Genomic DNA, 14114 nt, shown 5'->3' with positions numbered 1-14114 from the left:
AAAAGTAGATTCCATGAAATGCTCAGTCATTCACAAGAAAGGATGGGGCGAGGTACACCACTTTGTCCACAACTGCGTGAGCAAATAGTCAAACAGTTTAAGAACAACGTTTCTCAAAGTGCAATTGCAAGAAATTTTAGGGATTTCAACATCTACGCTCCATAATATCATCAAAAGGTTCAGAGAATGTGGAGAAATCACTCCACGTAAGCGGCATGGCTGGAAACCAACATTGAATGAGCGTGACCTTCCATCCCTCAGACGGCACTGTATCAAAAACCCACATCAATCTCTAAAGGATATCACCACATGGGCTCAGGAACACTTCAGAAAACCACTGTCACTAAATACAGTTGGTCGCTACATCTGTAAGTGCAAGTTAAAGCTCTACTATGCAAAGCCAAAGCCATTTATCAACAACACCCAGAAACACCACCGGCTTCTCTGGGCCCGAGATCATCTAAGATGGACTCATGCAAAGTGGAAAAGTGTTCTGTGGTCTGACGAGTCCACATTTCAAATTGTTTTTGGAAATATTCCACATCGTGTCATCCGGACCAAAGGGGAAGCCACATTCAGCACGTGTTACAACAGCGTGGCTTCGTAAAAAAAAAGAGTGCGGGTACTTTCCTGGCCCGCCTGCAGTCCAGACCTGTCTCCCATCGAAAATGTGTGGCGCATTATGAAGCCTAAAATACGACAGCGGAGACCCCCGGACTGTTGAACGACTGAAGCTCTACATCAAACAAGAATGGGAAAGAATTCCACTTTCAAAGCTTCAACAATTAATTTCCTCAGTTCCCAATTGTTTATTGAGTGTTGTTAAAAGAAAAGGTGATAAAACACAGTGGTGAACATGTATAATAATAATAATAATAATAATAATAACTGGGATTTATATAGCGCTTTTCTAAGTACCCAAAGTCGCTTTACATGTAGAACCCATCATTCATTCACACCTGGTGGTGGTAAGCTACTTTCATAGCCACAGCTGCCCTGGGGTAGACTGACGAAAGCATGGCTGCAATTTGCGCCAACGGCCCCTCCGACCACCACCTATCATTCATCATTCAATTCACCGGTGTGAGTGGCACCGGGGGCAAAGGGTGAAGTGTCCCGCCCAAGGACACAACGGCAGCGATTTTTTTTTGGATGGTAAGAGGCGGGGAGCGAACCTGCAACCCTCAGGTTTCTGGCACGGTTGCTCTATCCACTACGCCATGCCGCCCTATGTATGGCGTCACATTAGTGCCAAAAATCCGAGCGCATAAAAACTGTTATCGCGCGCTGATTCTCCACTTCGTGCGCGCGCGCGACACCATTTTGCGCGCGCGTGGTGCCTTTTTGCGCGCGCGCGGTTCCTTTCTGCGCGCTCTCTGTGTACTCCTGGCATCTCTCCTCGCGCTGTCATGTTTCTTTTTGGCACTTTGGGGGCGGGTATGCTTAGACGGCCCCTTCTTTCTGATTGGTCAGGCGAAAAATGCTGAAAAATGCTCAGAGCCAATCAGAAGTATAGCAGGGCGGGTCATCGTCAATATGTATCAAGATTTACGGAGGAAGAAGTGGATAAAAAAATGTGGCGCGCTGATGAAGGTTATTTCATAGCACATAAACACAATACAGGGTAATACAAAATGTGAGCCAAATAAATAATAAGACAACAAACACCATAATCACATCTTTCAGCCAGAACTGGTCCACCAGCAATAACATTATTTTATATTTTCACTTCTTCTTGAACATTTGTTTTCTAATTTATGGAATTTCTTTTGATTCAGCCATAAAATTAATGAAATCATCTTTGAATTTTGTTTTTAAAATATTAAAAATAGCTTTTAATAATGTATTCTGAAACAGTTTAAAATAATCAGAGAACCGACTAACACTGACCCTACACAACTATGTTGCACAATTAAGTCTTTTTTTTTTTAAAGCGAAAGAGGTAATTTCAACAGGTACAGCATCCTATGTCATATCTACATGTAATAAGATTTGTAACAAGGCAAACCGTTTGTAAATTGGTCGAAAATCGAGCAAGTTATGGTAATGTAATTAGTACATGTACCATTGACATCAATGTAATGATTGAGGCTAGATGTCCGAGGTAAGATGGCTACAACGTTGCTACGCTGGAGAATGATTGGTCATATGAAAAATGCTCACAGCCAATCAGAAAGAAGGGGCCGTCTAAGCATACCCGCCCCCAAAGTGCCAAAAAGAAACATGACAGCGCGAGGAGAGATGCCAGGAGTACACAGAGAGCGCGCAGAAAAGCGTCGCGCGCGCGCAAAAAGGCACCACGCGCGCGCAAAAGGGTGTCGCGCGCGCGCGCACGAAGTGGAGAATCAGCGTGCGATAACAGTTTTTATGCGCTCGGATTTTTGGCACTAATGTTTCCCAACTACTTTGGCACGTGTAGCAGCCATGAAATTCTAAGTTAATTATTATTTGCAAAAAAAAGTTTGAACATCAAATATGTTGTCTTTGTAGCATATTCAACTGAATATGGCTTGAAAATGATTTGCAAATCATTGTATTCCGTTTATATTTACATCTAACACAATTTCCCAACTCATGGAAACAGGGTTTGTATGATCCAGTCTGTCCCACAACAAGAGGACAGAAAAAAGATTGAGCTTATGGACTACAATGGCGGACTCGTTGCATAATCGGTCCCCTTTAAGCACTTTTGCCTAACTTACCGTATTTTCCGCACTATTAGCCGCACCTAAAAACCACAAATTTACTCAAAAGCTGACAGTGCGCCTTATAACCCGGTGCGCTTTATATATGGATTAATATTAAGATTCATTTTCATAAAGTTTCGGTCTCGCAACTACGGTAAACAGCCGCCATCTTTTTTCCCCGTAGAAGAGGAAGTGCTTCTTCTTCTACGCAAGCAACCGCCAAGGTAAGCACCCGCCCCCATAGAACAGGAAGCGCTTCTTCTTCTACTGTAAGCAACCACCCGCCCGCGTAGAAGAAGAAAAAGCGCGCGGATATTACCGTACGTTTCATTTCCTTTGTGTGTTTACATTTGTAAAGACCACAAAATGGCTCCTACTAAGCGACAGGGATCCGGTTCATGAAAAGACGCAATCTCTCCATCCGCACACGGACTACTATTTCACAGCAACTGCCTAAAGACTTTCAAGAAAAGCTGGCTACTTTCCGTGCATATTGTAAAAACAAGATAGCTGAAAAAAAGATCCGGCCAGAGAACATTATCAACATGGACGAGGTTCCACTGACTTTTGATATTCCTGTGAACCGCACTGTGGATACAACGGGAGCACGTACGGTGAATATTCGCACCACAGGGAATGAGAAGTCATCCTTCACTGTGGTTCTAGCTTGCCATGCTAATGGCCAGAAACTTCCACCCATGGTGATATTCAAAAGGAAGACCTTGCCAAAAGAGACCTTTCCAGCCGGCGTCATCATAAAAGCTAACTCGAAGGGATGGATGAAGAAAAGATGAGCGAGTGGTTAAGGTAAGTTTAAGTTTACGCGAAGAGGCCGGGTGGCTTTTTTCACGCAGCTTCGTCCATGTTGATATACGACTCCATGCGCGCCCACATCACGCTGGTTTTAATATATTATTAAAGTTTGACTGACCTATCTGACTGTTTTTTTGACATTCCTTTAGCGCAGTTAGATGCGGCTTACAACACGGGGCGGCTTATAGGTGGACAAAGTTTTGAAATATGCCGTTCATTGAAGGCGCGACTTATAACCCAGGGCGCCTTATGGTGCGGAAAATACGGTACACAAACAAGAGGAAGGTGCATAACTTCAAGTTCCTAAGAAAGACCTCAGCGCAGATGGGAGAGTAGGGTCAAAGGAGCACAAAGCAAAGTACAACAAACTTGGACATTGGGTGACAAAAGGAGCGGCACTAACTCTTGGGAGGAAATGTAGGAATGTCCGTGGGATGATGCAGAGCCACTGGAGGCGTTGGAGAGGGTTGAGACAGTGGACATGCGACGCAGTGTGGAGGACAGGATGTAGGGCATCACAACAGAGCCTACGCGACTCTTCTTCCTCTCAGTGAGAGAGCAGGGCTGGGACACACAAATAGGATTAAGCATCATTAGAGAATCCATGCAGGGGAGGCACACAATGACAGACGCCGGCCACAAAGGACCAGCTACAATTTATTAGCCCGGCCTAATATAATGTACACTCTGCTTTGAATGCGGGAGGAAGTGAAGGAGGCCAAAGGCTTAAGTTGGCACTTTCTTCCTTTAAATTGAGTTTGCACTTGGCAACGCACCAAGGTTATGACGCCGTAATGCTTCTCCACTTTCTCCCGAAGGTCCTGGAAACAAGTAACCAGACGGTTGTGTAAGGGCTTCAGCTGCTCTGTCGTCTTCTCCCCGTGGATGCGGATGCCATCTGCCAAGAGAGGGATCTGAAAAGGGAAGACGTGCACTTTAAGAGTTACGCAATATGTTGAGCTTTGGGGTGCGCGGACTTACCTGCAGGGCGATGAGGTGTTTAAGGGAATCAATACGTTCGCGGTCTTCCGGGTGCTCGTGGGTGTAGGTGTCAGTGAAAAATGCCTACGGAGGACAGATATTTTGAAGCATTTTTCACATGCACACTTTAAATTGAGCTGCGAGCGACACTGGATATGTTTCCACATCTTGACAGTGAGGCTAGAGTATCAGCAAGAACTGATGGTCTCTACTTGTATTAGTTAAACATACATTTGTATAGGATGATGCAGATAACATGTTTTTTCAATAAAACCCTTTAGTCACCTTCTAATTCAATATCGTAAGACTTCCTGAGCACGATACTGATTGATTTGGTCTCCTCTAGTGGCCAACACAACTGTAGTGTTGATACTTTAACTTGATTTAGCCATTTTCTACTTGAAACTTCTTGATAAATTGTAGAATTTGCTTTTCAAAAACATCAAAGCAGCAATGTTTGAAGCCCGATGTGGCGAGGCACAACTTTACTTCATTTAACAAACAATCAATATTTAGACATCTGTCCATGGATTCAGAATCGTCCACGTTTCAATTGGGAAACGTCAAATAATCGATCATTCTTCCCACCTCTACCTCGTTACAGGTAAAAGCCAGTAAATTAGAATATTTTGAAAAACTTTATTTATTTCAGTAATTGCATTCAAAAGGTGTAACTTGTACATTATATTTATTCATTGCACACAGACTGATGCATTCAAATGTTTATTTCATTTAATTTTGATGATTTGAAGTGGCAACAAATGAAAATCCAAAATTCCGTGTGTCACAAAATGAGAATATTACTTAAGGCTAATACAAAAAAGGGATTTTTAGAAATGTTGGCCAACTGAAAAGTATGAAAATGAAAAATATGAGCATGTACAATACTCAATACTTGGTTGGAGCTCCTTTTGCCTCAATTACTGCGTTAATGCGGCGTGGCATGGAGTCGATGAGTTTCTGGCACTGCTCAGGTGTTATGAGAGCCCAGGTTGCTCTGATAGTGGCCTTCAACTCTTCTGCGTTTTTGGGTCTGGCATTCTGCATCTTCCTTTTCACAATACCCCACAGATTTTCTATGGGGCTAAGGTCAGGGGAGTTGGCGGGCCAATTTAGAACAGAAATACCATGGTCTGTAAACCAGGCACGGGTAGATTTTGCGCTGTGTGCAGGCGCCAAGTCCTGTTGGAACTTGAAATCTCCATCTCCATAGAGCAGGTCAGCAGCAGGAAGCATGAAGTGCTCTGAAACTTGCTGGTAGACGGCTGCGTTGACCCTGGATCTCAGGAAACAGAGTGGACCGACACCAGCAGATGACATGGCACCCCAAACCATCACCCAACCATGCAAATTTTGCATTTCCTTTGGAAATCGAGGTCCCAGAGTCTGAAGGAAGACAGGAGAGGCACAGGATCCACGTTGCCTGAAGTCTAGTGTAAAGTTTCCACCATCAGTGATGGTTTGGGGTGCCATGTCATCTGCTGGTGTCGGTCCACTCTGTTTCCTGAGATCCAGGGTCAACGCAGCCGTCTACCAGCAAGTTTTAGAGCACTTCATGCTTCCTGCTGCTGACCTGCTCTATGGAGATGGAGATTTCAAGTTCCAACAGGACTTGGCGCCTGCACACAGCGCAAAATCTACCCGTGCCTGGTTTATGGACCATGGTATTTCTGTTCTAAATTGGCCCGCCAACTCCCCTGACCTTAGCCCCATAGAAAATCTGTGGGGTATTGTGAAAAGGAAGATGCAGAATGCCAGACCCAAAAACGCAGAAGAGTTGAAGGCCACTATCAGAGCAACCTGGGCTCTCATAACACCTGAGCAGTGCCAGAAACTCATCGACTCCATGCCACGCCGCATTAACGCAGTAATTGAGGCAAAAGGAGCTCCAACCAAGTATTGAGTATTGTACATGCTCATATTTTTCATTTTCATACTTTTCAGTTGGCCAACATTTCTAAAAATCCCTTTTTTGTATTAGCCTTAAGTAATATTCTAATTTTGTGACACACGGAATTTTGGATTTTCATTTGTTGCCACTTCAAATCATCAAAATTAAATGAAATAAACATTTGAATGCATCAGTCTGTGTGCAATGAATAAATATAATGTACAAGTTACACCTTTTGAATGCAATTACTGAAATAAATCAAGTTTTTCAAAATATTCTAATTTACTGGCTTTTACCTGTATACGCCAGAGAATAAGAAGAGAGCAAGAAGGATCAATGTTGCTGACTTAGCAACTTTGCTATTTTTAGCGAGTTAATTAGACCCCCTCTAAAAAAGAAAGCAATTAACAACAGATCTAATTAAGAGACTTAACTCTGACAAGAAAGCACTAATGGCGAGTGCTGCAGTGGACACTTCCCACCACTGAAAGTGCACATCTTGTTTTGAAATAAAAAACAAAAGCAATTTAATTTGTCGTTCTAAACATATTTCTTCTCCTTTTCTGTTTTTACTCACTTTTTTGCAAATAGCCAATTATGCAAATTTGAAAATGACACCAAGCCATCGCTGCCACAAACAGAATGCAGTCCTTTTGAGCCAAATGTTAATTGCACATCAACAAACCTTTATGAAAATAGACATTATATAGATGCATAAAAAGGGCCATCAGGTGCTGTGCAGACATCTTGATCCAATAGCTGAACAGGCAAGCTTCATTACTTGTTAGGTGTGTAATTTGGCACACTAACAGCGTCAAATCATTTCTCATACCTGCCAACTTTTGAAATCAGAAAAACCTAGTAGCCAGGGTCCAGGGGCCGCAGGCCCCGGTAGGTCCAGGACAAAGTCCTGGTGGGGGGTTCAGGGGAGCCGACGCAAAATGATTGATTGCATTCAGACAGGTTAAAATGTTGCTAAAACCATCACTTTTCTATCAGTCACAGTGACTTTTCAAAACAAAAATATTACAGCAAAAATCATATGGGTTGATTGACATGTTTATTCTGTAAGCTAACTTCAATAGTTTGAAATTATTTTGACAGTTAATGCCAGTTATCCTGTCAACCTTTCACAAGACTTCAATTTGTTCATTGAAAGTATAAACACTTTTTACAGTAAACAAATGGTAAAACAGTACTAAACAATTCCATTAAAAAAAAAATTGGTGTCATTATTAACTTTCTGTCCAAGCTTGTATAATCTACTGCCTTGTTCAATTGTAAAAAATATTCTGTGCCTAAAATTCACATTTCTATCACAATTATCATACTGTAAACATGGTAAGCTAACTTCATTAAAATTAATAGTCCTGTCAATAGCATGGAATTACAATTCAAATGTAGTTTTTTTGTAAGCCTTTCAAAAGGATTCAAATTAATGAAAATTAATTGAAGCCATCAGACACTTGAAAAGTGGCACATCACATCTCTAATGTAATCATTTGAACTTTTCAACAGAAATAGCACTGCAAAAATATTAAGGACATACTTCTGTATTTTGGTAGTTATGCTGTCAACATTTAACAAGATTTCTTCAACTTGGACTTGAAAGCATAAATAGTATAAACACTTTTAACAGTATAACAGTACTAAACAATTCCAATAGATAACATTGGTGTCATTACCTTTTTGTGGCTAAAATCCAAATTTAGCAACGGCATTAGACTTGTGTTTTTTTGTCCCAACGTGGTCTTTTACATCGCTAATTCCTCCGTGTCCGATCGAAAAATCTTGTCTGCACAAGGTGCAATTCGCGTAGTTTTCACCCTTTTTGGAACGGATAATTATTCCCGGATAGGCTTTTGAATATTCTTCACGGAATGACTGCAGTTTTCTTTTCAGTTTAAGACTCGTTTGCGATTTTTCTCCGGCTGATTCCATGATCGTTCGCTCGTTTGGAAACAATGGGCAACAGGTGCCTCGTGCTTGGCAGCGGTGCTATAAATAGCCTCGCGCATGGCATTCGGAATGGCTCGATAGGAAGTTACGGGAAGCAGTGTCGATTGTCATTGTTGTTACTAAGGCTGAAACGACGCGTCGACGTAGTCGACGTCATCGGTTACGTAAATACGTCGACGCCGTTTTTGTGCGTCGGCGCGTCGCATATTTACGTCACACTACTTTACTGTCATGGCGGAGCGCAAAGCAGACGATGCGAGCGAGGGGAAAAAAGCACGCCAAAAGTCGTCAAAAGTGTGGGAGTAGTTCAATAAACGGCTTAATAATGTTGTTGTATGCACACTGTGTCGAGCGGAAATGGCCTATCATAGCAGCACAACGGCTATGAACGAACATTTGAAAAGAAAACCCCCAACAGCGTTCTTGCCATCACCATCAACAAGTCAATCGTCCGCGTGCGTATACGTTGTCATTATTACACAAAAACATGAATGTGTCATTTGTATCTGCGTTGTAAATTCATAAACTAAAGCACCGTTTCGCTCTGAGAGGCGCGTTTGGCGTGCCTGTTCAGTGTTTACAAAGACGCGCTCCTCTTTAACGCTGTGGAGAGGCGGCGGCGGCGAGCGAGCGGCGAGGCGGGGCGCGCCGGGAGCGACGCCGCAATCGTGCCCAGGTGCGCGATCCGCGCAGTTGGAAGAGAAAAGACTTTGTGTAAAATTAAAAGATTGTAAACCTGGCAAAGCCGTCTGGCGTTCAGTCTGTCGGTCCTGAAAGAACCCCACGGCACAAGACGTGTCACAAACGCTAACGTTAATTAGTTGTGCAAATACCTTTTACAACATTAACAGTTACATATACTATGTACAAACCAACAATTAACTTTCACTTTAATCATACTATCATTGTTGTGTTATTAAGCAAAATAAGCAATACTTTTACTTTTGTTGAAATGTTTACACTGTACACTTTTTTGTATTGGATGTTTAGCTTTATTTTTGCACATTTTAGCAAATAAGCAATACTTTTACTTTTGTTGAAATGTTTACACTTGTTACAGAATATTTCCGTTTTGCACTTTTTTGTATTGGATGTTTATCTTTATTTTTGCACATTTTAAAGCAAAATAAGCAATACTTTTACTTTTGAAATGCTTATACTATTCCAGAATATTAAGATTTGCACTGGATGTTTACTTTTATATTTGCACATTAAAAAGCAAATAAGCTACTTTTAATTTTGTTAAATGTTAAAAGTTTTAAATGTTTACATTGTTACAGAATATTTTGTCATGTTGTTGTCAATGTTGACTGAGTGGCCATACTTTTTTTTTTGTAAATAAAAGCCATGCCTTTTGAAAAAACTGGCCTACATTTACATTTATTCCTCTTCATTTTAAATTTAAAAAAAAATCGGTAAAAGGAAAAATAATCTATAGATTAATCGAAAAAATAATCTATAGATTAACCGATTAATCGAAAAAATAATCTATAGATTAATCGATAGAAAAATCATCGTTAGCTGCAGCCCTAGTTGTTACGCGATTTCGTGAATAAAACTTTAAAAGAAAAAATGTTTTTAAATGAATGAAATCCGTATTTTTTATCACTGCAACCGTAACCCGGAATAGGTTGATGAAAACCGTACTAATTACGGGAAAACCGGAGTAGTTGGCAGGTATGATTTCCCAACTCAATTATTTTCTCAGGCCTGTGCACACAAACAGAGTCTGATCCTAATGCAGCTCAAATCACAACATGTGTCGCTGTAGAAGACCTTCTCATAGTTGGAGAAGCCGCCCATGACGGCAGGGTCAACGATGCCGCTGAGCATCATGGACAATGGGTTGATGGACAAGGAGCGGTCGCAGGCTTGCTGCTGGACCAGGTTACTCAGCTTTTCATTGGCCATCTCCATGGTCTCGATGGCATTCTGCAGCGGACTGATCTCCTCCTGCAAAGACAAGGTTTTTTTTATCAGAATGAAGAAGAGTTGGATTAATGCTAGGCATGGAATAGAATAAACATAACAACGCTGCTTCTTACCACTGAGACAGATTTGACTTCAAACCATTTCAGAATCCCAGGGAAGCGATAGGCAGTAAAATAAGTGCTTCTCTCAATCCACATGGTCTGCAGGGATCCATTCATGACAACAATGGAGTTACAGCCACATAACACAGGGATGCTTACACATTTTGAGGAATTTATGCTCGTGAGATTACAGATATGATCTTTAATCTGTCAGGAATATTAAAAGCCACTCACTGCAAACTCATTGTCTGGATCCTTTTCACCCTTTCTGAAGGGCCTAGAGTACTGGAATTGGTCCACTTCATTGGTTCGGTAATAACTGCAAGAAAAAATAATTTGTGAGTTTGGCTGATAGAATTATAAATCTCAGGATGTCTGATGGTTCTGTTATTCACTTTAATATTTGCTCTGGAACCCCCTTGTCTTTAAACTGCTGTGGGACAACAAGCACCGGCTTGACCGTAAAACACTGGATGTCTGAAGTTCAGATAAGGATAAAGAACAGAAATACTCTGATGGAGGAGTCAAATCAAACTAGTTTTTTTCTTCTTAATTTGGTGACTGTGTGAATGTAAGTTTGCATCCACAGAATTGAGACGTTTGATGGCAATTCACATCTTTTCAGTTTCCCCCACATCAATATATGAGATAACGTGTACTTGTCCTAAGAACAATACAGTGGCACAATGATCACTTTTCAAGATTCCATTTTGCCAAAATGTTGCCAGAGATGTTCCCCAGTTTGTGTATACCTTTTTGCTTATGGTATGACAAAACATTGCGCCGAACAAACTCGGGCATTACCTGTGATGATTGTTCAGTTTGAAGGGTTTTTTTAAACACTGTGATCTTGGTTTATTACTATGGTTTATCTATGAAAATCAATCTCATTCTTGCCAATTAAAAAAAAAGAAAATATTGTTTTGCTGTGTAATTGCATCATGTTACCACCAGATGGCATCAGAAAACAATGCACAATTTCCGAGAGCTTTGATGAGCTTAAACTGCCATTAAAAGGCTGAAATGCAATAGAAATGATCTTTACTAAACTCAACCAGGTCTTTCTCTCTCATTCTAACTCAGTAGGCACTGTAAAAATAATATATTTGTCTAATTGTCTACTGTAGCAAAATTAAAGTTGTCATGAATGATTGATTTACCGTATTTTCCGCACTATAAGGCGCACCTAAAAACCACAAATTTTCTCAAAAGCTGACAGTGCGCCTTATAACCCGGTGCGCTTTATATATGGATAAATATTAAGATTCATTTTCATAAAGTTTCGGTCTCGTAACTACGGTAAACAGCCGCCATCTTTTTTCCCGGTAGAACAGGAAGCGCTTCTTCTTCTACGCAAGCAACCGCCAAGGTAAGCACCCGCCCCCATAGAACAGGAAGCGCTTCTTCTTCTACTGTAAGCAACCACCCGCCCGCGTAGAAGAAGAAAAAGCGCGCGGATATTACCGTACGTTTCATTTCCTTTGTGTGTTTACATCTGTAAAGACCACAAAATGGCTCCTACTAAGCGACAAGGATCCGGTTCATGAAAAGACGCAATCTCTCCATCCGCACACGGATTACTATTTCACAGCAACTGATATTCCTGTGAACCGCACCGTGGATACAACGGGAGCACGTACGGTGAATATTCGCACCACAGGGAATAAGAAGTCATCCTTCACTGTGGTTCTAGCTTGCCATGCTAATGGCCAGAAACTTCCACCCATGGTGATATTCAAAAGGAAGACCTTGCCAAAAGAGACCTTTCCAGCCGGCGTCATCATAAAAGCTAACTCGAAGGGATGGATGAAGAAAAGATGAGCGAGTGGTTAAGGTAAGTTTAAGTTTACGCGAAGAGGCCGGGTGGCTTTTTTCACGCAGCTCTGTCCATGTTGATATACGATTCCATGCGCGCCCACATCACGCTGGTTTTTAATATATTATTAAAGTTTGACTGACCTATCTGACTGTTTTTTTGACATTCCTTTAGCGCAGTTAGATGCGGCTTACAACACGGGGCGGCTTATAGGTGGACAAAGTTTTGAAATATGCCGTTCATTGAAGGCGCGGCTTATAACCCAGGGCGCCTTATGGTGCGGAAAATACGGTATTCAAAGCTGTAGTTACCCAACTTCAAATATTCCAACATTTTTAGAAATATTGCATGTTTTACATTTCCCCATTATAAACAAAGTTATTTTTGACAAAAGCCCATAAAACATGGCACGACACCACAAAGGGGAGTTAATAAAGAATGCATCACTGAAGAAAATGTTGTCGTAAAGTACGAAGGTGGAGTCCTTGGGGCGCTCTTTCGCAGTCTTCAATAAAAGGTCAAAGAGATGTTAATACATTTTTCCCATTTAATTCATTATTTATAGATATTTTGCATTGTTTTCTGCATGTAAAACTGTAATTATTGTCTATAAAATATATTTTGTTACTATTTTTGACCTCTATGACAGTCTGTTTGGATTTACATTTTTTTTTTTTTATGGGAACACCATTTGGTTTTCGTATGATTAGTTTTACATCAAACTTTTTCAACGGATTACAAAAAAATATTGGAAAGGATTACAAACAATACTAACGTATTTAAAAAGAAAACAAAAAAACTAACATTTTCTCTTGCCCTAAAAAGTGTTTTACAAAACTTCATACCAATTTACAACACATACAGCTCAAGATGGAATGTTCCAAAAATAAGAAGGTGATTGGAGGATACATTAAAATAAGGAGGTGATTGGAGGATACATTAAAATAAGGAGGTGATTGGAGGATACATTAAAATGAGGTGATTGGAGGATACATTAAAATAAGGAGGTGATTGGAGGATACATTAAAATAAGGAGGTGATTGGAGGATACATTAAAATAAGGAGGTGATTGGAGGATACATTAAAATGAGGTGATTGGAGGATACATTAAAATAAGGAGGTGATTGGAGGATACATTAAAATAAGGAGGTGATTGGAGGACACATTAAAATAAGGAGGCGATTGGAGGATACATTAAAATAAGGAGGTGATTGGAGGATACATTAAAATAAGGAGGTGATTGGAGGATACATTAAAATAAGGAGGTGATTGGAGGACACATTAAAATAAGGAGTTAATTGGAGGACACATTAAAATAATGAGTTAATTGGAGGACACATTAAAATAAGGAGGTGATTGGAGGATACATTAAAATAAGGAGGTGATTGGAGGATACATTAAAATAAGGAGGTGATTGGAGGATACATTAAAATAAGGAGGCGATTGGAGGATACATTAACACAAGGAGGAGATTGGAGGATACATTAAAATAATGAATTAATTGGAGGATACATTAAAATAAGGAGGTGATTGGAGGATACATTAAATAAGGAGGTGATTGGAGGATACATTAACATAAGGAGGTGATTGGAGGATACATTAAAATAAGGAGGTAATTGGAGGACACATTAAAATAAGGAGGTGATTGGAGGATACATTAAAATAAGGAGGTGATTGGAGGATACATTAAAATAAGGAGGTGATTGGAGGATACATTAAAATAAGGAGGTGATTGGAGGACACATTAAAATAAGGAGGTGATTGGAGGACACATTAAAATAAGGAGGTGATTGGAGGATACATTAAAATAAGGAGGTGATTGGAGGATACTTTAAAATAAGGAGGTGATTGGAGGATACATTAAAATAAGGAGGTGATTGGAGGATACATTAAAATAAGGAGGTGATTGGAGGATACATTAAAATAAGGAGGTG

The 14114-nt window shown here is 40.5% G+C and overlaps 1 protein-coding gene across 1 annotated transcript in view; it reads right to left on the bottom strand.

Annotated features, from left to right (window-relative positions):
• dock5 (dedicator of cytokinesis 5) overlaps nt 1–14114 on the bottom strand; it is a 125799-nt gene that overhangs the window by 11900 nt on the left and 99785 nt on the right. Inside the window, exons 41-47 of the mRNA XM_061985842.2 lie at nt 10760–10841; nt 10599–10683; nt 10377–10463; nt 10108–10284; nt 4482–4565; nt 4277–4414; nt 3904–4064 (exon numbers count right to left, since the gene is read on the bottom strand). Of these exons, the coding sequence (XP_061841826.1) occupies nt 3904–4064; nt 4277–4414; nt 4482–4565; nt 10108–10284; nt 10377–10463; nt 10599–10683; nt 10760–10841 (814 nt within the window). The remainder of the gene's footprint in view (nt 1–3903; nt 4065–4276; nt 4415–4481; nt 4566–10107; nt 10285–10376; nt 10464–10598; nt 10684–10759; nt 10842–14114) is intronic.

Source organism: Nerophis lumbriciformis, linkage group LG12 (genome assembly GCF_033978685.3).
Source record: "Nerophis lumbriciformis linkage group LG12, RoL_Nlum_v2.1, whole genome shotgun sequence".
NCBI lineage: Eukaryota > Metazoa > Chordata > Actinopteri > Syngnathiformes > Syngnathidae > Nerophis > Nerophis lumbriciformis.
The sequence above is the reverse complement of the archived record's forward strand: the minus strand, read 5'-3'. Positions and strand labels throughout refer to the sequence as shown.